Source organism: Carassius auratus, chromosome 32, assembly GCF_003368295.1.
Source record: "Carassius auratus strain Wakin chromosome 32, ASM336829v1, whole genome shotgun sequence".
Lineage (NCBI taxonomy): Eukaryota > Metazoa > Chordata > Actinopteri > Cypriniformes > Cyprinidae > Carassius > Carassius auratus.
This window is the reverse complement of record NC_039274.1, coordinates 26,609,946-26,633,151: the sequence shown is the minus strand read 5'-3', so window position 1 is coordinate 26,633,151 and position 23,206 is coordinate 26,609,946. Positions and strand designations below refer to the sequence as shown.

At 35.9% G+C, this 23,206-nt stretch overlaps 1 protein-coding gene across 1 annotated transcript in view; it reads left to right on the top strand.

The window, feature by feature from the left end:
- The window catches only part of LOC113051952 (ADAMTS-like protein 3), a 142,742-nt gene that overhangs the window by 7,137 nt on the left and 112,399 nt on the right, over positions 1-23,206 (top strand). The window contains exon 3 of the mRNA XM_026216149.1: positions 10,145-10,264. Within this exon, the coding sequence (XP_026071934.1) occupies positions 10,145-10,264 (120 nt within the window). The remainder of the gene's footprint in view (positions 1-10,144; positions 10,265-23,206) is intronic.

The following is a 23,206-nucleotide window of genomic DNA, read 5'->3' as shown; positions in this document are numbered from 1 at the left end:
GCTGAAGTTGAAAACATTCGAGAACATCTCATTGATGGGATTGCTTCTTACAAACATGCAGCTTCACTTCGCAATTGATGGACTGGAGCCGTGTGGATTACTTGCGGATTAATGTGATGTTTTTATCAGTTGTTTGGACTCTCATTCTGACGGCACCCATTCACTGCAGAGGATCTATTGGTGAGCAAGTGATGTAATGCTGAATTTCTCCAAATCTGTTGCAGTGAAGAAACAAACCCATCTTCATCTTGGATGGACTGAGGCTGAGTAATTTTTCAGCAATGTGTTCTTTTTTTTGGGTGAACTATTCCTTTAAAATCAAGCAGCAGCTTCTGTCAAATTGTTGCATTGCCAGTGGACTGAAAGCTTAACACATGTTAGTCTTATTAGAGTCTTACCTTACCTGCCTTTCAGCAAACTAGTTTGGGAGTATGTTATGCCACCTTACTAATATTCATGATAATATAGCTTTCATAAGGTTTATAACATCTCACCTCAACGTTCAGATCATTCTTACTGAGACTTTCTAATTTTACTGCATATGAAGTTGGCATACTGTTCATGTGCATTGCAACAACTTGCAGTATTTCATTCAGAGGTGTGGACTGCTTACCCAGCATTTCCTGTAAAAATTACACTTCCTGTAAATAAATACAGTAAACTGTGTGTTCTCTCACCTTCACTATTTATTATTCTCTGCACTGAAGCGCCTCAAGCAGCTTTTAGATTAGCATATGGTAGATATCCAGCAACTGTTCACCTCAGTGTTTTTTGACCTCATAAAATCTGTTAGCTTGTGTATCTTCATTACATAGCAAATACAGAAAAACACAATCAACATGCAGTTTGATTATGGAGGAGGTGAAGATCGTGACTGATAGGGAATCATTTCAATTATATTTTATAAAAAGTTCTACTCCTCGGGCTCGAGTCATGATGGTAAAAAACAAGATGATTCAGTCTTCAAACTGGATTTCTGTGTTCTATCGATTCTTGATGATTTGTTTTTACCAGATACTTAACAAATGTATTGGCAATAAAATGAACATATTGCGTCATGAGTACAAATAGCTGAACATAGCTCCATGCCGCATACTAAACTAAATTTCTGAAAAGAAAACTGAAAACATATAACTCGTTGGGCAATACTGAGATACTGTAATTCAAATTTACAATTTGCAAGTTCAAATAAGGTGACCAGATTTCTGAAATGGAAATCAGAAACATTACTAATTCAGTAGTCATAATTTAATTGAAATCTTATTTTTTGAAAAAAATATATATATATAATTGACCAATACATGTTTGTGTTTTTTAATTTTTAACAAATTGATCCTAACTGGTTTTATATGTACAATTCACCAAAAATCTTAACATAAAAAATAGTGAATGATAACAGATCACAACAGTATTATAACCAAATAATGATTTTATAAAAACACGTGACAAAAATATTGGGACATTTTATTTTCATTTTATTTATTTTGTTTATTTAATTGTTGTGGGTTCTATATGTTATTATAATAAGTAATATGTTTGTGGGTGAAAATGATCCTAACTGCAAAAAATGCAAAAGATTCCACCTGTCTGCCAATAAATGTATTTACATGCACAGTCTTATATTGTTATATTGTCATTCTGTTGCATTGTGGAGCTTCTATCACGAAAACACATTCCTCATATGTGTAAACATACCTGGCAATAAAACTCATTCTGATCGATTATTAATATTAACGCAACAAAGGTCATGCAAATGCCTTAAACTGTGATCTTTTGTCATTTATATATCTGTTCAATCTATTAATCAAAAACAGACCTGGTATGCAACCATGTTTTTTTTTTTTTTTTTACATGCATTCAATTCCTGATGGATAAAACCAAGTCTTGCATTGAATATTCATGTATAAAGAAGTAAAGTTAGTTGCAAATGCCATTTCATTTTGAGTTTGAACATAATGAAATTGAAAGAGGGAATATATCTTTTGCCTCTTAACCCCCTACTTTATTTTGGGTGGTATGGACAAGGGTGAGTTATGGATGTTAGGACCATTAAATGCTTAGTGGTAAATCCAGAGCTTCCTGCTGAGCCAAGGCTGGACGTTTCCCACAGGCAGACACTGTGGATGCAGGATTTTTTTTAGGGAGGATGGGGACGTTTCTGTTGGTTTTAGAGGTGGAGGAGGCAGGGTTAAGAGTGAGCGAGGTGGCGTGGCGTTAAGCTGACATGTTAAGGGGGATGATTAGAAACAGAAGAGGTTTGGCCAGTGGCGAGCCGGCCAGGAGTCAAATGTGGCAGTGTTGGTGCTTGTAAGGGAGGGTGATAAGAAACATTAACTGTTAAGGAGGTTAAGAACAGATGTGGTGGGGTCACAGACTAGAGTAAATATAACAGTGGAAGGCAGAATGATCTTGGGCTGCTTTTGAGACATATTTCAGAAATTGAAATATTTTAACGTGATTAACCGTGAAATATTGCAACAATGTGTACAGTTTGTACCCTCATTAATATCTCAATTGTCGAGACTTTGCCTTGACAGGCCAATATGAGGAAATGTTTTTTGTTTTGGTGAAAGATTATTGCTCTGGGCCAAAACCTTGGACTGCCTTGCTAGTGCTCAATCTGAAATGTAATCCTGTAAGTGAAAGAGTTGGAACATAACATCCTTGTGTCATGCAGACAGCGTTCAGGAGAATCAGATCACTAGCGATTTCAACAGAGTTTGAATTTTAGATGTGAGACTCTAATAAGCATGGAAACACACATGGCATAGGCAACTATTTGTGACCTGCTCCGTCATTCTGAATCCCTGAAAGATTTCAGACAAGACATTATTTAACAGAACTGGGACGTTTATTTAAACATACATGAAGTAAAAAAATATAATGCATGTACCCTATACCATTGTAACAGAGTGCACTGCAAGCAAGCTTACTGAGCAAATATGTAAATGACTTTTGGTACTGAATTATATTTATAATCAACATTTATTATATTCGTCAACACTCTTTTTAGGCTTCTCTGTTGCCTCAAGAGAGGTTCCCATTCAGGAAGCTGATTAAGTTTTGGAACAGAGCCCACGTCACCTCAAAACAAATATCCTATAGTATGGTAATCTGTACTATGTCCAGGTACCCAAACAGATCAGGAACAGCTGTTAGCAGATCCTCACATTTACCCAACTCCGAATCTCAAGGTCAGCCAGAGCACTCTCAGAATTCCTCAACACGTCACCCGAGCTCTGCGAACACGGCTCATGGGGTGTTCATCAATGCTGGCGTAACTCTTGACTTGAGGGTTATTGTCTTTATAGCCTCTTTTTATTGTTTTGTCAGAACCCCAGCAGTGCACAGAAGGATTATTGGCTGGTTGTGGAGGCAATTATGGAAGTCTGTTTTCGCCAATGAGTTAAAAAAAGCTAATTGTGACTTCTTATTTCACAATTCTGACTTTTCTTCTTGTAATTGTGAGTTATAAAGTCAGAATTACATGATAAAAGATTGTAATTGTGTGTTATGAAGTATTAAGAAATAAAGTCAGAATTGTGAGATATACTTTAAACTTGGAATTATGAGAAGAAAGTCAATCTATTTTTCCTCATAATAATAGGACATTATAACTTGCAGCTGCAAGTTTTTATCTTGTTATTCTGAGAAAAGAAGTGAGAATTGTGAGATATAAACTATATTGCGAAAAAAAGAATGGCAAAAAAAAAGTATAAACTCACAGTTGTGAGAAAAAAGTTGCCATTGCCATTGCCGAAACGGGGTTATGTAGTCGATGATTCACTCTGGTGTGTTTTTCAAAATTGACTAACATTCAGCTCAGTGTAGAAATGACTATATGTATTTGATTGATGCTAAAAAAGTGTATTCCATCCTCCAGTGGTCTGCTCTTGTTTATCTCAGTGAGCAGCAGCTGATGACATCACGTGCCTCCTAATACTTTTAGGAAGTAAGTTGTGCATAATTGCCCTGTATGTTAGTTTATGTATGTTTAGATATGTGAATGAGTGTCTGGCAACTGCCAAGCTTTACCTTAGTTACCCTTAAAACACTTGGTGGCTTGCTGCAGAGCACATTTGTCAAAGGTGTCGGGCTGACAAAAGTGTTACCATGACATGCACCTCCATCCTCTTGAGCGCTTGCTTATTAAAGCGCCTTCAGAGGATAACATACATCAACAGACAGCTGGAGCACACCAAAAAAGGACAATCTCGCTGTGAGACTAATGACAGAGTCAAAAGTGATTTCTTTTTATACAACAGTTCAATAATCGAGAAGTTAAACAGTTGAGTTAAACAGAACCGTTGTCCTACAGTGATGCTTTGTTAATGAACGAATGCATCAATGACTTAGTTTTCCACTCATAAAAACAGTCACTTTCATAATGAGACCAAATATCTGGCACCATCTTCTAACACCTGCATTTGTTAAACATTCAACCTGAGGACAAAACCAGCAGAGCGGTCTAATGCCAGAACCTGATTACTTTGTACTTGGGTATTTTAGCCTGGAAATTTCGCAAGTTGTCAACAGTTTGTATTCCAGTTGAGTGGGATGTTGTGGACTAATTTCAATGTGCATAATGCTACAGAATCATGACCCTTGGGTTGGTAATAGCCCGTAGGTTATAACTCTGGGTTGCTTTTTGTTCCCAAGAATGAGCCACATTTCTCTGCATACCAACCACTTCTGATATGAGAAAAACAATCACCAAGAACATTAAAGCATGGCCATAGGGAGCAAGCTCAACCCTGCAGGGCAGTTTTGCTCTTGCTGATTGGAATATGTTCAAAGAGGCTGCTGCATGCAGAGATTAAACTGATGAATATGCATTATCCATCAGCAGGTGGGTGGATGATGTTGTCACCAGAACTACTAAAGGCTCTGGCTGTACACTGACTCTCCAGGTCCACTCAAAAATACTTCCTCTGACTCACTTTCTGAATTCCAAATGTCTCGAAATGAAGCAAGCCTTAAATATGATGTGTTCACTTGTATGTGTGTAAACTACTGTTCAAAAGATTGGGGTTGATAAAGATTTTTAAAATCTTTTTTTAAAATAAGTCCTTTGTTCTCGGCTGAATTCTCTTGATCAAAAATACAGTAATATTTTGAAATGTTATTACAATTCAGAATAACTGTTTTCCATTTGAATATATTTTTAAGTGTAATTTATTCCTGTGATCAAAGCTGAATTTTCAGCATCATTACTCCAGTCTTCAGGGTCACATGATCCTTCAGAAATCATTCTAATATGCCAATTGGCTGCTCAAGTAACATTGCTTATTATTACATATTAAAAAAACAGTTGTTTTGTGGAGATTGTGATACTTTTTAGAAAATTATTTGATAAATAGAATGATCAAAAGAACATAAATATATATATATATATATATATATATATATATATATATATATATATATATAATTTTTTTTTTTACATTATAAAAGTCTTTGTTGTCACTTTTCTTGAATTTAATGCATCCTTGCTAAATAAAAGTATTAATTTCTATATTTAATGCATTTATAAATTAATATTAATATTTATAAATATTTATCCCCCACTACACTGGTGCAAAATCATAATTCTGTCGAAAATGCTGGCCGGGTCAGTGATCTTTAACATGTTGGCCATGACATATTAAGTTTAGAGATTTCTTAATTTGAAGTGTGCTATGAAAAAAAAAAAGAAGCAGTTTGAATGTTTCATTTATGACTCACTATGTGACTACATTTCTATAGTGTCTGCCAATGGTAGTTGGTAGTAAAAAAATACTCTGAAAGCTTGTATGTGATGTCAGGGACATTATATGATTGTCTTACAAGGAGCATGTGACTCAAATTGCTGTTGACACTTTTTTTTTTCCAAAGGATTTAGAGTAAGGATGCTTTTACCACCCCATAGATGCTGCTCAGAGTAAATAATGAATCTTCATTGTCCCATTGACTTCAGAGCTGAGGAATGTTCGAGTGACCAGATGTAAACCTGGCCTGTTTTAACGAAGTGCTCTTTCTGGAAGTTATGATCCAGGATCAGATCTTCCTCTGACCGTACTGATCCTTGGCACCAAGTGTTAAAAGTCAAAAGCTTATCCAGGGTTAGTCTGGTCTGAGGAGAGGCACTGGCCTGCTGCCATAAACCCAGAGACCTGCCAGAGATTTCTCTACATTGTTGAGTAGACTTGCTCTGACAGCGCCGTGACATTCCTTCACTCAAAGCCGAGTCACTCTGAAGTTAGGACTCATGGCGCGGCCGTTGACTTAGTGCTTTACTTTTTTGGCACTTATGCCCTGCTGAGACAATGTATCTACAGTTCCCTAACAGAGTGCTTGATGAAACATCTTCTGGCACATAAAAACACGCACACCTGTGCCGGCTCTTGGAAATGCCAGTGGAAGTGAGAAGAGCCTTTAGTAATGAGCTTGTATGAGTTGCTAAGCTGAATGAAACCCAGAACAGTTACTCACACACCTCCTGATGTTCAAGTCAAATCAAAATCACGGTTAATTACGGAAAAGGTCACAGCAAGGAAAATATTGCTAAGCATAAAGTTAAATTAAACATTCTCTCTATTGTTGGAATCACTTTTCTTTTTCTAGCTGATGAACAATAAAAAAGTCAGCCAATCAGAATCCACTCAGCTTAAAAGTTTTCAGACATTTAAACACTTACAATAAACTGAACATTAACATCCGTTGGTGTGGATGCTAATATAGGGTTACAATTTAAGTTAAGGTGTCCTTGTTACAATGTAGTTATACATTTAAGTACTGAGTAATAGTAATTAACTACATGTACTTGCTATAAAGTTAGGGTTATGATGAGGGTTTGGTTTATGGTTACTTGCATGTATTGATGCATAATTAACTGTTATTACAATAGTAAGGGTATATAACGTGTAACAAGGATACCTTAACATAGTTAGAGTTCTTGGTGTATATGGGTCTTGACTGTAACAATAAAGGTAATTCTGTGTGGATTTAAAATTTACTCAAAAAGTTGAGAAAATCAAGTTGTTGTGAAAGACTACATCTGGATAGGATTCAGAATGATGATCAAAACATAGATGGAGTAGATTACCACCATCAAATCCTGCACAGTCCTTAACCACTTCCTGGGTCGTCATTTCATTTAGCTACATTAGGTAGTTTTGATTTATATGCTGTTTGATGATTGCATTATTACATATGTGATCGCTTATTTCTGCTTCTCCTTATTCGTTTGAATGACCACACCTAACCCCACCCCTAAACCTAACAGAAATCATGCTAAATTATGATTTATACAGCATATACATTAACGCACATGTCCATTCCCTGGGATTGAACCCAAGATAGCATGATTAAATGATATCAAAGTATAACGCAACAATCTACTAACTGAGCTACATGAAACGCAAATCATAGTGCAAATAAAAGCGTACAAAATATTAATATGAGAACGACCTTTTGCCGATAGGGGCGCAATTGTAGTATACGCTCAGATGGGTCTTATTTCAGGGATTTGGACAAACGACCTATACAAGCGTATTGGTTGGAGGACAGGTTGGTAATAGCGCCTCCTACCATATAAGCCAGAAAATTCTGTAATTGGCGGGAAAGCATTGTCTCGTAAATGATGGAAAATTAAATTAAACATACACTGCAGGAGTGTTTAGCGCTCCTTGATGTTCATTTCGCCTTATTCTTGGTCCGAATAAAACAACAGATCATGCGCAGACTATTCTGTCTCTTTGAGTTTAAATCTATATTTATTCACACCTTTATTAAATATATCCGAGTCCTGATCTGGAGGTAACGTCCGATTCCGATCAAGTCTGAAACCACATGATCGGGAACGATTTCCGATCCTGTGATCGGATCTGGACATCCCTAGTTATCATTGTCTTTATTGTTATCATTCTCAGTGTGAACAGACCTTTAAACTGATTAACTGTGAGCCATATTATTTTTGCTCTGTCAGGGCGGTTTCCTGTAAGAGATGATGAGAGATGGCTGAGCTGCACATACAGGAGGGAGTTGGTCTTGTTGTCGTAAGTCTGTGTGGGACCTTGAGGCCTCATAGGGAATTTATTGGAGAAGATGTCTCCTGCGTACACAGTCAGCACCTGAAGGATTTCTCTGTGTGTGTGTGTGTGTGTGTGTGTTTTGGGGAACACAGATGGAGGGGTGTTTACAGGGGTGCAGAGGGACAGGAGAGATGACAGACGAGACATGTTTAGACTAAGCAGTCTTGATTGAACTGTGTGATTGGAGACAGACTGCAGAAACGTACATGACAAACATAAACACATTTCATACAAACACACGCACACACTGATTGATTCAGATCTACCATAACAGAGGGTACCCTTTTTATTTTGACTTTATAAGGGTTTTTTAATCAACACATTAAATGATATTGATAAGATCAGTCTAGGGACTGAAAATGGTTCACAAAATGTATTTAATAAATATTTTTATTTATAAAATGTATAGTTTTAATTACGTTTAGCTAATCGTCCTCAATTAAAAAGAAAATCATTTTTAAATACTTAACTATATTTTTAAGTTAACATGAACTAAGCATGAACAATACTTCTGCAGCATTTATTAAGTCTAATGGTCAAATGGTAAATAATTTTTAATATTTGTATAGATAGATAGATAGATACATAGATAGATAGTTAAATAATGCATTACCTAATTAGTTTTCTCAATATAATTTATAAAAAAATTGTTGTCAATATTTATTAGTGGTGTTGTAGTTGATGGCTGTGTTTACTTCGTCTTGACATTATTGAATTAAGTTCAGAAATATGTTTTCAGTTACTGTATGAGGAAAAAAATAAACAAATCAAGGATGTAATTATTTATGTTTGTTAGCAAAAATTACATTGAACTAATGAACTTCCTCTGTGTTGTGACTCTGATTTTGGAGCCAGTTCTTGAAATCCTCTTGAGTTTTGTCCAGCCCTTACACACACACACACACACACACACATGGATATCAGGGCTGTTAATTCAGGCCTGTCAGTGAAAGTCTGTGTTGCTGATGAAAGCATGCCGGGCGGCTCCTCTGACCGTGTGCCAAACTCTGCTGATCTTTAGGTCATAAGAATTTGGAGAGGTAGTCTGCCTCACACACTCGCCCTAGCAGACACTCCCAGTGCTCAGGTACAAATTTAGATTCACTTCTGATTCCTCTGTTTTGAAGCTTCAAACACTTGTAAATAGTTTCCCATTTAATGAGCAGGGAGGGAAAAAGCTTTTTAGGTGCTCGCTGTGATTTTATAACCTCCTCAACTTCCATAAATTGTTTATAAGTGTGTCACCAGGCTGTTCTGAGAAAGCCGTCGACCTAGCATTAGCACGCTAAACACATGGTAGCCTGCTTCAGGATTTGGTTCATGTGTTGCAGCTAATCGTCCTCAATAAACCTCTAACAGACCGGAGCTGCTTTCTCCTCTGTGGGCTTCTTACTGGCTCACAATGAACTTCTGACACACTTACAGTTAAATTTCCTCTTAATTTGTCCATGCTAGTCTTTTATCTTCCATTAGTTTAAGGGGATATATATATATAATGTTTTTTATTGGACTATGTTTAAAAGAACATATTTGCCTTTCTACTTCAAAATGTAATTTCATGAGTTACTTGCCGTTTCAGAGGGAAAATTCTTTCACCACAATTTTTTCAGTACACACACACACACACACACGTAATTTAAAAATATGAAAATAAAGTGTGGAAATTAACATAAATTAGGTCACACTGATGTGAAGTTGCTTGGTAACCTAACTTAAAGAGATAGTTCACCCAAAAATAAAATCAATGGGAACCGAAAAATTGTGGTTATCAATATTCTTTAAAATGTCTTCTTTTATGTTCCACAGAAGAAGAAAAAAAGTCGTAAGTGTCCAGTGAAGTAACTTAGTTAATATTCAAAAAAGTCACTGCCAGACTTTATTGGCCTATTATCTACTAACATGTGTACAGCATTTCTTGAACCTAATGTGCAAAAGTTGAACACTGATATTATTTGATAGCATCTTTTCTATACTTAAATTATTATGTCGTAAAAATGTTACATGCATACCCTCAAATGATGTCCGCAGTGCTTTTATAAGTTTAATGTGGTTGTTGTGGTCTTGTTTTACAGGGAGTAGCGCGCCAGGCGCAGAGTGCTTACTTCCTCCCTGAATTTGCACTTTCTCCACAAGGAAGCTTTCTGGAAGACACAACAGGAGAGCAGTATCTCACCTACCGCTATGATGACCAGGTCAGAGACACAGCATCACATGCACAGTCAACTCTTGCTACTTCCTTTTGTGGTGATTTAATTACGCATTTTAAAACTGCTGCTCTGAGAAATGATCAAAGTTCATTAGCTTTAATACTAATAGTCTCTGTAATAATGTATATGATTCCTACCATTTTTGATCAGTCGTTATTTAGAAAACACACATATGATGCCTTTAAATGCTGACTAGGTAGGCAGCTCACTAGGTTTGGATCAGATCTATAGATTTGCTTTTCGAGTTGCATTAATTTTTCTGTAGAAAAGTGAAGTGGGCGTATGATTGAATGAGCCGGTGATTAAATAGACAGGGTGGCACAAGTCAAACATGAAAAATGTGTGTGTGTGTGTGTGTGTGTGTTTGCATTTCTGAACTCCACTGAGAGGAAAACAGAATAATGACTTCAGTGCTATATTTTATTGTATTGTATTGTGTGCTATGAGCAACCTAACATTCAATAGGAACCTTTGATTGTCAATGAATACTGATGTTGAAGTTTTTAATTTGAAGAATCATAATTCATTTCAAGCTTAGTTGTGTAGCGCTTTTTGCGATACAAATCATTGCAAAGCAACTTTATAGAAAATATTTACAGATTTTAATAAAATTTTCCTGGGCAGGTTAATAAAAAAAAAATAATAATAATTATCGTGAATAAAATGGTTGAAAGCAGTTTATGACAGTCTGTTGTATATCTATATAATACATACGTTTTTATGCACTCCTTTTCAAAAGTTTGTGGTCAGGAAGATTTTGGAATAGTTAAGCCATTAATACTTTTATTCAGCAAGAATGCATTAAATTGATTAAAAGTGACAGAAAGAGATTTCTAATGTTACAAACATTTTTAGATGCTGTTTTTTTAAACTCTCTTTTCATTAAGAAATCCTGAAAATCTTGGTTTTATTATGGTTCCAAAATTATTCAGCAGCATTCAACATTGACAATAGCAAAATAATTTTTTGTACAGCAAATCAGCTTATTTGCAAGAGTTGCGTAATGATTCAGAAAATTCAGCAATTAAATACATTTGGAACTATATTAAAATAAAAAGCTATTATTTTAAATTGTAATAATGTTACGCAATTTTTAATTTACACCGTTTTACTGTATTTTGGATCAAATAAATGCAGCCTTGATATTTTTATTTTAAGCATTATTTTTAGCTATGTTCACCAATCAGAATCCATTTCTTTTTTGAAAGAGTGATATTGAAGTGGTATTGAATATTGGAGCACAAGACCTGTCGATAGTGTAGATTTTGTTTTGTCAGATTTTGAATGTTCATAGCTCACAGAAATAATAGAACCTTTAATGACAAGCAGTGAATAATATAACCTTCAATGACAAGCATGATTACAGCATCAGGACTTTGCTGTTGGACTGTTTCCTCTCACAAGCCCTTCAGCTTTAGGGGAATGCTGATTACAGTGTTATTAAACTTTAGCCATTCAAATGTTTGTAAGCCACTGAAAAAAGCACAAATGACAGGGCATGTCAAAACTTCTCCAGGGCCCTAAAACACCCTCGGACCCCAGAGCGTTAAACCAGGTCATTTTGGTTAACCCTCTGTAAAAGGAAAGTCCAGGTAAACCCGAAGTTTCAAGGCATTATAAAGCTCTGCCTGACTGTTTTCTTTTGAGCGTCTGCCCTGGGAGCCATTAACCCAGACATACTGTGTGCCATCAAACTGTTTTGGGGCCTGTTATGGAAACCTTGGATAAGGTCACCCCAGCACTGATGTCTGTTTCCAGGCCAGCTGTTATGTTTGTGATGTGTTGGCATGCATTTCAGGGATGACTTTTATTATGGTGATTTAATACAGGAATGTGTTGGTGGCACGGCAACCATGCAAACACATGTTGCTTCCTGTTGTTTTGACAGACTTACAAGCATTTCTGCTCATATGAGCTTGTACTAATGCACTGCTGTGTGCATAGGTGTGTTTGCACACAGCATTGGCTGCGTTTGCAATTGCATTTTACCATACTGCTCATACTTTTGCTGCAGTATGTATATATAGCATGTGAACTTGCGTTTTTCAATTTCCAATTTATCAATTTGGGATGGATTTCAATAGTTGAGATTATTAGTATTGTTAGTACTAGTTTTGTTTCATTTTAACTTTTTTTCCACAGATCTTTCTTTCATACTATCATTTCATATTAATGCGGTGTTTGGATAATTTAAAAATGTTTTACGCAGTTGCATTGCAGTTGGGTTGTGAATGTTTCAGGTTTTAGAATCTAATAGGCATCAAAAGCAAAAAATAATTTGTAGCCTTTTTTACTTACTTTTGGAAACATGAACATGTAGGTTAGTTTCAGACTTTCTGGTTATTGCAGGTAACGATTTTTAGTTGTTTTTTTTACTGGTAAAGTTTTACCCCTGCTGAATGTATTATCAGCTATATATTTTTTTGCGATTCATTATTGGGTCAGACATGAATTGTCACACAAAATTAAATAGAAAAAATGTGGAAAAAAAGTGATAATTATACTATTTTGCTCAATTAAACAACTCGGTGAGGTCTTTTGACAACAAGTAGCATAATATATTTTTATAATTAATTTTGTTGTTTATACAATATTACAGTATTCATTCAGATTTTGAATTAATTCTTATTTTTATATTTTCAGTTTTCATTTTCATTTTTCATTTGCAATTTTTTTTTTTACAGTTTTATATACTGTATTTTTCTGACTATAAGTCGCACCCAGGTACAAGTCGCAACCGTCCAAAAATACATCATGATGAGGAAAAAAAACCATATATAAGTCGCACTGGAATATAAGTCGCATTTATTTAGAACCAACAACCCAGAGAAAACATTATCATCTACAGCCGCGAGAGGGTGGTCTAGCGCCCTCTTGCGGTGGTAGACGATAATGTTTTTTCTTGGTTAATTTCTCTTGGTTCATGTCAAATTAATTTTCATTTATAGTCCAGAAAATACGGTATATATATTTTACAGTTTTTATTTTAGTTAATAAAACTGTTTCACAAAGTATATATATACATAACTGTAGGAAATATACAGTATATAGTATTTGCTCTTTTGACGACATGTCTGTACAATATATACAGTTCTTAATTATTTCTACACAGTTTCCATTCTTAAGCAGAAACAGAAAATGTCCTTACTGAAAAAAGGGTACATTATGGTAGAAAAAAAATTATATTATACTGACTGAAATTTCATATCTAGGATGTGTCAAATGATGTGAAACCTTCCCAGTCTTCCTGTCTGCAAGGTAAAGGCCTCGTCTTACAAAAGAAAATGCCAATGGCCCCAGTGCTCCTCCTTGCATGCTATTTCTCTCTAGTAAGTTTTCTCTCCTGCCAAAGAGAGGGTGGATGCCATCCAGGCCTGTGCCTTGGTGAGGTTAGCCACAGATGGAGGGCTTTCCCCTACAGACACAGGCTTAAACTAATAGATAATGCACATGTTCCCTTCGGGCATCTGACAGACAAGCCCATAGTATAAAGCAGCTTTTCTCAGAGAGCCCTGTAAAGCATATCGAATGTGTTTTTGTGTTGCGCTACCTGCTTGAGACTTTGAGTTTAGCCAGCTGAAGTTTTTTTGGCTCTGAGCAGAACGCTAGTGCCAGTGTTTCCAATTACAGCCAGTCCGATCCTTTCTAGAATAAGTTCTCGTTTGAAAAGATGTGACGCTGTGCAGGCAGAAGGCAGATTTTTTTATTGGTGGTTTCGGATTGTGTTGATTAATTTGGGTCAAGGAGCAAGCTGAGGTCAGGGCGATTTGAACGTCTGGGTTTGAGAAGGTGTTCACCATGGAAAAGCAAGTGCCAGGTTTCATCTTTGAGGTCTTTGATGGGGTGTTTGTAAAACTGACCCTATCTGTGGCTTGCTGAGGTATTGGGATGGTGATTTTAATTGGGAGAGTCAGGCTCAGCAGGATTTAGGGAACCAGAACTTGCATGCTAACTATCTTTGAAATCAACAGTAATGACGAAAACTGGAGGGTGTTTAATTTGAGCCGTAAGGTATGAGACGCCTTTAATATTTGGTTCATGCTTTATGTGTCTGCGTATGGTTAAAGGGTTAGTTCATTCCCAAAATTAAAATTATGTCATTAATGTCTCACCCTCATGTCGTTCATGTTCGTCTTCAGAACACAGTTTGAGATATTAGTCCAAGAGCTTTCTGTCTCTCCATTGAAAGTGTGTGTACGGTATACTGTCCATGTCCAAAAAGGTAAGAAAAACATCATCAAAGTAGTCCATGTGACATCAGAGGGTCCGTTAGAATTTGTTGAAGCTTCGAAAATACATTTTGGTCCAAAAATAGCAAAAAATAACTTTATTCAGCATTGTCTTCTCTTCCGGGTCTGTTGTGAGTGCTACTGCTGTGACAGTTGATTTTGTTATCTTTGTTATTGGGCGCACCAGAAAACACGTCAGCAGTGTCGTATGTCAGCAGCGCCACTGCAGTGTTGTGAACGCGCTCACAACAGACCCAGAAGAAAAGACAATGCTGAATAAAGTCATAATTTTTTTTATTTTTGGACCAAAATGTATTTTCGAAGCTTAAAGCTTTGAAGATGTTTCTATTACCTTTTTTTATTCCACACCACTCCAGTCCATCAATTAACATCTTGTGAAGTCAAATGCTGCATTTTTGTAAGAAACAAATCTATCATTTAAGGAATTTTAACTTTAAACTGTTGCTTCTGGCCAAAATACCAGTCTATAATCAAAAATAACTCTTGCTCCAGTGAAAAGGTTTATCTCCTGTTGTCTCTCACATTAAAATCCATGCACATACATTATTTGTATAGAACTGTTTTGGAAGGTTTTCACTTGCAAATGGTGATTGATTTGTGCATATTTCTCTCCTGAGTCAGACGACTTTTTGATGACTTTTTTCTCTTGATAAATCAGTATTATGGATGGAAGACTTGTATTTTAGCTATGGTTAAAAGTCAAAACGTCTTAATTATGCAGTTGTTTAATCCCATGTAGTGAACAGTGGCTCAGCCAATCAGAATCAAGCACTGGAACTTTCCATTTTAATCTTTTTTACAAATTCATTCATTCAGTTTAAACTTTTTTTGAAAGTCTGTAGCCCCTTTGACCATATATTTGTAAACTCCTATCAAATCTATAATATAGCAGATTTGAACACAGGTAAATTGAACTTTTGATTACGCACCCCTTTGGTATTTAGTACAGACCTTTCTATCAACTCTTGGGTGTGTGTGTGTGTGTGTGTGTGTGTGTAAATGTACATGCCAACTGCTCCTAATTGTCTCTAATTAAAGCCTGAATTCTTTCCATCTGCCAAAAACATATTTCATCACCCCACTGCCTGCTAATGCTCATAACACCATTTTTTTTTCAGTGACACTTTTGATCTATTTTTAATGTAGCATTTCCATAAATTCACATCTCTGAAATGCCTCTTTTGACTTTCCGGTCCTTGTGCCAAAGAGGATGTTTGTAATGCCAAAGTTTGAATGCTAATCAAGACTTAGTTTGTCTAGTTAGTCGGGACATCTAGTGTTTCACCCTGAGCACGTTGACCTGAGGGAGGTGCCACATGTGACACTTGGGTTTTGGGTCAGTAAGATTTTTTTTTAAAGAAATTAATTTCAGCAAGGATGCATTAAACTGATCAAAGAGACAGTAGACATTTATAATCAAACAAAAAATTTGTTTTTAAAAAATGCTGTTCTTTTGAATTCATCAAAGAATCCTGAAAAAATTGTTACGTCAAAAATCCTGTTTGGCGTTATTTGTGTGTTTTGACTGAACTATGCCTTTGATAAATACAAGGCAAAAACATGTCCTCAACTACCCTCACAAAGTTCAACATGAACCTCAACATGATAACCAAACCTCCTGTCTGAAATGAAATCGTTTTTGTTGAAAGATGTTTCATTCATTGTTGCCAAGCTGCTTTCACGGTCACACCGCAGATAGAATTATCCTCAGACCTCGACGTGTCAAGCTGTTGATAAGACTAGAATCAAGATGGAGAGGAAATTAAACATGTTGGTATTGGTAGAGGAATCATGCCAGCACATCTTGTTCTGGGTAAGAATGTAGCGGTGAAATATTTGTATTCTTTTCTGAGAGTGTCAAGAGTTTTATTTACAATATTTAACTGAAGTATTACATCCTCAACTGCTCCCAGAACGAAAATAATAGCAACTAATGTTACTATAACCCAAATTTATCATTGCATTATACTTTATTAATAATTGTTCACAGCCATTTCATAATCCAAATGAGTCATGTCGTGCATTTGTTTTCATTTGAATGTTTTTCTTACTTTTATGGTGTCCATTTTGGAGCTTGATATTCAGTCAGTTTTGACAAAAAGCTGTTGGGAGGTGTTCCATTGTAAATATAACAGCATATGGGTTTGAAACGACTTGAGGGGGTGTAAATGATGACAGAATATTCATTTTTTTTGGGTGAAGGATTCCTGAAATGTGGTTGAATGTTGTTTTTTTCTTTGAGAGAAACACAGGGTCACAGTATGATGACCACATGATGATAATTTTAACACAATTGTGTAACTTCATGTTGAGCAGTCAACCGTGAAAGCCCTGCATTACAGCTGCCATCAGTGATATTCAGGAAAAGTGTGTGTATCCTATCAACCTTTCCCTCCACCGCTATTAATCAAATCTGGAAAACTTCTGGAATTTAACCTGGGCCAAAATGGCTGGATGTTATCGTAGGGTGCATGTTTTTTGCTCGGGGAACAGGCCTTTTTGAGGGAGTGAAAGTTGTATTGAGTGTGCTTTGCTTTGAAAGCACAAACATATATACACATACACAAAGAAGAGAGAGAAGCTCTGTTCCGAAGCTTAATGCAGTGTAAATCAATATTGATAACTAACACTTAATCCACATTAATCCGGATACACACAAAAAATAATCTTTTCCCTCTACACGTTAGCCTTTCTTCCACACTGAGACACATTTGTTCAACTCAGATAACATTTTGTAAGCAAAAATAAATGTAAATATTATATAAATATGAAGAAAAAACTCAAAATTATTTAATTAATAACTAAAATAAGTATGTTTTAGTTGAATTACTTGATTAACTGAATTTAAAGGGGTCATATGATGCTTTTTTTTTTTTAAAAGATCATTGTTTTGTGTATTTGGTGTAATATAATATGCTGACATGCTTTAATGTTCAAAAAACACATTATTTTTCAAATCCTGTACATTATTGTAGGTCCTCTATGCCCCGCCTATCTCAAACGCATCATTTTCTACAAAGTCCCTCCTTCATACGAGAGCTGTCTGCTCTGATTGGCCAGCTGACCCAGTGCATTGTGATTGGCCGAACACCGAAAGCACTCCTCGGAAATGTAACGCTCCTTTTTCATAATCGCGCGCTTCATCTTTCAAAATAAATGTAAAGACAGTTAATAATGTCCTTTTTTTATCGTCAGTTCAAGCCTGAAAGAGGAACAGAGTCACGTGACAGACACAGAGATGAAGCTTGTATGTGTTTGCAGTACACAAGCCACGGATGGTAAAGACAGCTGACTCTCTATCTCTCTCTCTCTCTCACACACACACACACACACACACACACACACAACGTGCAAAACTCAACATATGAACAGTCAATAAAATATACTTATTTCTTGCATTTACTTTCGGGAGGCCAAATAAAGTGCTTTTGCTTTCGTCTAGATACACACAACATCTCCATGACATGACTGCTTCAACACTAACTGCGGTTACTGAAACCACGCCTTCTTTCTTTGCGTTAACATTTGGGCACATTTTTATTTATTTTTTTAGTGCAGGATACTCATTTGACATTAGTTTTTGGTTTAGTTTGACATTAGTATTTTACTAACTAACAATGCTGTACTAGTATGGAAAATACATAGCGTGCACACACATTTTGGGTACAATAATCTATTTAAGATTATATTGGCACTTTTGGGATATTTTGCATCATTAAATAAAATAAAAGTATGATTATAAGTTATATTGTACATAAGTACAATACAGTATTATTTAGCTGTTTTAGCATTATCCACCATCTTGAATGTTGCATAGGCGCATGTTGCATTGGAAAAACAGTATTATACATGTATTTTCCTAAATGCTGTCTGAGCTCACTAGGTTTTGGAACAGAACTTTTTACAGTATTTTTTTGCAGTCACGTTAATTTACCTCATGTGGGTTTTTCGTCTCAAACAGTTTGCTGTTTTTGTCATTAAACCTTGAATGTGCTTTGCCATTCCGGCTATGTGGGGGGCTGTAGCTGTTCTCAGATCAGCTTGTATCGACTACTTAAGGGACTCGCATGGGCTGCACACCTGTTGTGTCAATTCCCTGTGTTCAAGTTCACTCAAGGTCATATTTTTTTACACGGTGGCCACGTTTGAACACATATGCGAACTGCATTATGTGTGTGTGTGTGTGTGTGTCTCCTGTCTCACCCCCCAGACAACAGGTGTGGCCCCTGAAACAGAACAGACATCTGGATCTCGTTTATCTGTCTTTTGAGAGCGCGCCGATTTAGCAATTGCCTCATTTCGTGGCCTTATTTCACGTACTCTGACACAGCGTTCTTTGGTTTCTTCTTATCCTTAACGCATTATGGAAGCGTCCTTTCAAAGGGATAGTTCACCCCAAAATGAAAATTTGTTGTTAATTTACTCACCCTGAGGTCTTTCAGGATTTCCGTGACTTTTTTCTTCAGTAAAACAATAGAGAAGATTTTTAGCTTGGTGATTCTTAAAATGCAAGTCATCTGCTACTACCACTTAAAGAGAAAAAAAAGCATATCAGGGAAAACTAAAATTAATACCTGATGATAAATTGAGGTCTTACGAAGCAAAATGATTGGTCTGTGCAAGAAATTTAACAGTATTTACATCATTATTATATGTAATCCATATAATGGATTGTAATCCATAGCCTCAGGTAAAAGGTCCAAACTGATGTCCGATGCACGAACGAATCACTATTTTGAACTGGTTCTTTGCAGTGAACTGGATGAACCAGTTCACCAAATTGGACTGAACAAGTCCTCAAGTTAGGGCTGCACGATTTGTTTAAGCATCGATATCGCGATGTACGAATCCGCGATAGTCACATCGCAGGATGTGCGATGTCAGGCTGTCGTAGTTGATCCGTTATTCATTAACTGTATGGGCCAGAGAGCGCGCATGCGAGAGAGCGAGAGAGCGCGGCCGGCGCAACACTAGATGCGTGGCGCAAACGTCTCAGCTGCGTGGCGTGTCCGTTTTTAATTCGGCTCCCATGTTAACAGGTTAGAGGAAAACGCGTGCATGCTAGAAATAGAACTGACGCCTATTTTTCACGCGACACGCCACACAAGCAGCACGCTCAATGTCTTCAAACAACACGAGCACTGTCTTGCTCTCTCTCCCTTGCGCATATTAATCAATTGACACGATGGTGTCGATGTTTAAATCATTTAAAATGAGAATGTAAGTGTGCTCACCCCATTTTTGTTTGTAAGAAAAAATTTGATTTCATATCGCAATATATATCGCAGAAAAATAAAATATCGCAATGTACATTTTTCCCAATATCATGCAGCCCTACCTCAAGTTACTTAATACCAGTGTACATGAATCTATGAATCTAAGTTTTGCCAACTTTTCAGCTCTCCAGTTCCTCCAACAGTCACTGAACTGAGGAACCGAAGACAGATGAGCTGGTGATATGAGTATATGAGAACTGAGCTCTTGAATGATGGAACCAAAGTAAAGTTTTTATGGATTTGTTACAAATTTCATATAAAAATAATGTAAATTAGAGTTTTTTTTTTTTTTGCAGAAAGTGACAGTTGTTCAAAATAATAAATGTTTTCATTGGTTGTGATTGAAAATCGTGGTTATTCCACCAAATATTGATTTCTTAACTCTTCTGAAGTTAAAACATTGGTATTGTGTTGTCTAAAAATGAATATAAACATATATAAAAACATGACATATTTTTGTTATTGTCAATTCATGCTCTAAATTACAACAATTTTATTTAAAATTTGGAAGAAATGTTATCAGTTGTTTACAGAATAAAAATAAATAAATACATAAATAAATAAATACTCAAACACGTTACTATAAATCAGAAATCCATAGAAACTGAGAATTTCAAGTGGTCTTTTAATTTTTTTGTTTCCCACAGCTGTATGTTGTGTCATTGTATGATATAAATAAACTGGTGAATCATTTTTTTTTACCAGTTCATTGAAATGAACTTTCTGAAAGAACCAGTTTGCATAAAATAATTGGATTTCCCTGTTTGCCCGAGTCTCTGGATTATTAGATAATGTTCAGTTTTTTGCACATACCAGTCATTTTACTTTATAAGCCCTCAATATATATCATTAGGAGCCACGAGTATTCATTTTGTGTTCCCTGAAATGCTTTTTTGACTCTCAAAGTGCATTTTATGAATCAACGGTTTCAGATAAAAATCTTATTTACTTACCGAAAATGAAAGAACTTAATAAAAAAAGTCACCTTCATCTAGAGTTGCCTGAATAAATTAACAGCAAATTTGAATTTTGGGGTGGACTATCCCTTTAACATTGCTGCAGCGCCGGAATGATGTAGAATTTGGGCAGCGGTTGCGTTTACTTTGCTGGATGCCAGGAGGGAGAAGATTGAGCTGCTAAGAATTTATTGTTCTGAGAGGAGTTCCAGTGTTTGAGAAACAGGAACAGATAACAAAAGGATAGATGATGCCAGGGTCGTCTCTGGGGTTGCGGAGCAGAGGTTCAACAAGGTTTAACTCAAACAGAGGCTTCTTTAAGACATTCTTAACATGCTGGACTGATCAGATATTCTCCTCCCTCAGTGCTTTATGTGTCTCAATTAGGACTTTGCATGAAACGCTGGTATAAATTAAGTTGTTGCAAACAAAACGAGCAAAGAGACCTTAGAATGCAAGTAGAAATATTCAACTCCGCAAAAGCTATTACCTGCTAAATCAAATGAGGTCAGAGAGTGTCATGTTCGCTGAAATTTTATGGGTGAGGACAATCAGAAGGACAAATTGTGGAGAAGTAGAGCCAGCACAACATATTCTTCCAAAAGATGTAAGGAGAAAAGTGTTGTCGGTGCATATCATGTTAGTTTGAGTAGTGCGTGTTTTAACCCCAAAACAAAACTACTGTACATAGCTTTGCTCGTACAATTTTTGGAGTTTTATGTTATGTTTTCTGACCATATTAATTTCAACATCTGCTTAAAACTTTATAGTTTTTGCTAAGTTAAGCCTGATGTATTAAAACATATATATATATATTGTCTTTTCAGTCCTGATCATCTCATCATGCTCGCAGATCCATGCCATCAAAAGGCATAAAAAATGAATGAATACCAAATGTTTTTCATTGAGCTGGGCAGCACTGAGTAACCATAGCTACATTATTGATGTTATCCAGCTGAACCACGGCCCGCTTGCTGGTTCCTGCTCGCAACAACCAGTCACTAACTTTTATTGCAAAGCGCTTAGATGGATTAGGCCTGAATGGCAACAAAGCAAGGCTGTGCATAGATTTTACGCCACATTACCCCTTCCTGGGAACTGCCCGTCACCGGCTTTGTTTGAGAGTGGAGCTCTGTATACACCTGCTTCATGTCTTGCTACTGTACACACTCACACACACACACACACACACACACACACCAGCACAGATTCATCCTTCAATCTGTAATGCGAATAAAAAAGCTTTTTTGGGGAATTTTTGGGCAAAAAACTTTAATATCAATACAAATATTAATGTTATTATTAATACAAACAGTAATAATAATATTGATAAAATGTTATATTTAATTATTTTATTTATTTTTTGTGTTATTTTTATAAAATACATGTTATATATTTGCACTTAATATTTATTTTTACTTTATGATTTTATTTAATAATATGTCCATTGTTTCCACCAGGCAAACCAATAGGATATGAGTTTTTTCTCTCTTTTTTTTTTTTTTAGAATACATATTATTTTTATTTTTATTATTTTATCTCATGAATAAATGGATGTAAGATATTTAAAAAATATGTGCTCTTCCCACCTTGCAATCTACTAATAATTATTTTTTAATATTAATAATTTTGTATATATATTTTTTTTCTTAATTTTTTTTTAATGAAATATATTTAATATGTTTGTATTTAAGACAATTGTTTTATTTTTAAGTAAATAGTTTTATTAGAGCCTGCAATCCAGTTCAGACCTGTCGGTTCAAATTTAAGCAGCCTTGGTGACATCAGCCTGAAAAGTTGTGCATTTTGATTATTACAAGTATTACAAAGATAAACATTGTGTTTCTTTGGAATAACATGCATGGATGAGTCATGCATGATAAAAAAAGCATGTATTAAGAAAGCAGGTAGGATCTGTTAAGATTTCATGTTGACTATTAAAGCCAGAGGTCATCTGTTGATTTAAGTTTGGCTGATGTTTTCTGTTTTTACTGAGGTCATGTTGTTTGTTCTGGATTGGATCGGCGAGTCAGTGTGTTGTGCTGATCAAAGGCTGGAAATCACTCAGGATCAGGGAACTGTACATGTGTGGATGGTCATTCTGCATCTAACGTTTGATATTCAGGCCAAATCCAAATTAAACTAAACACTTAAGTGCTTAAACAGCACCCAATTTCTTTAGTTCTTAGCTTTCTATTTCATTTCAACTTTGCATCAGTTCTGAGTGTAATATAGCAGATGACAGCAGGGGACCAACTTTGCTACATAACATGCTACAATACGATGCTTCTACACTATATAGTATGTATATTCCGTACATTTGATTTATTTGATTTGCTCTTAATTTAATTTTATAGTTCTACATTATATAGCATGTATACTTTGAACATGTTTTATTTTATCTATCTATCCATCCATCCATCCATCCATCCATCCATCCATCCA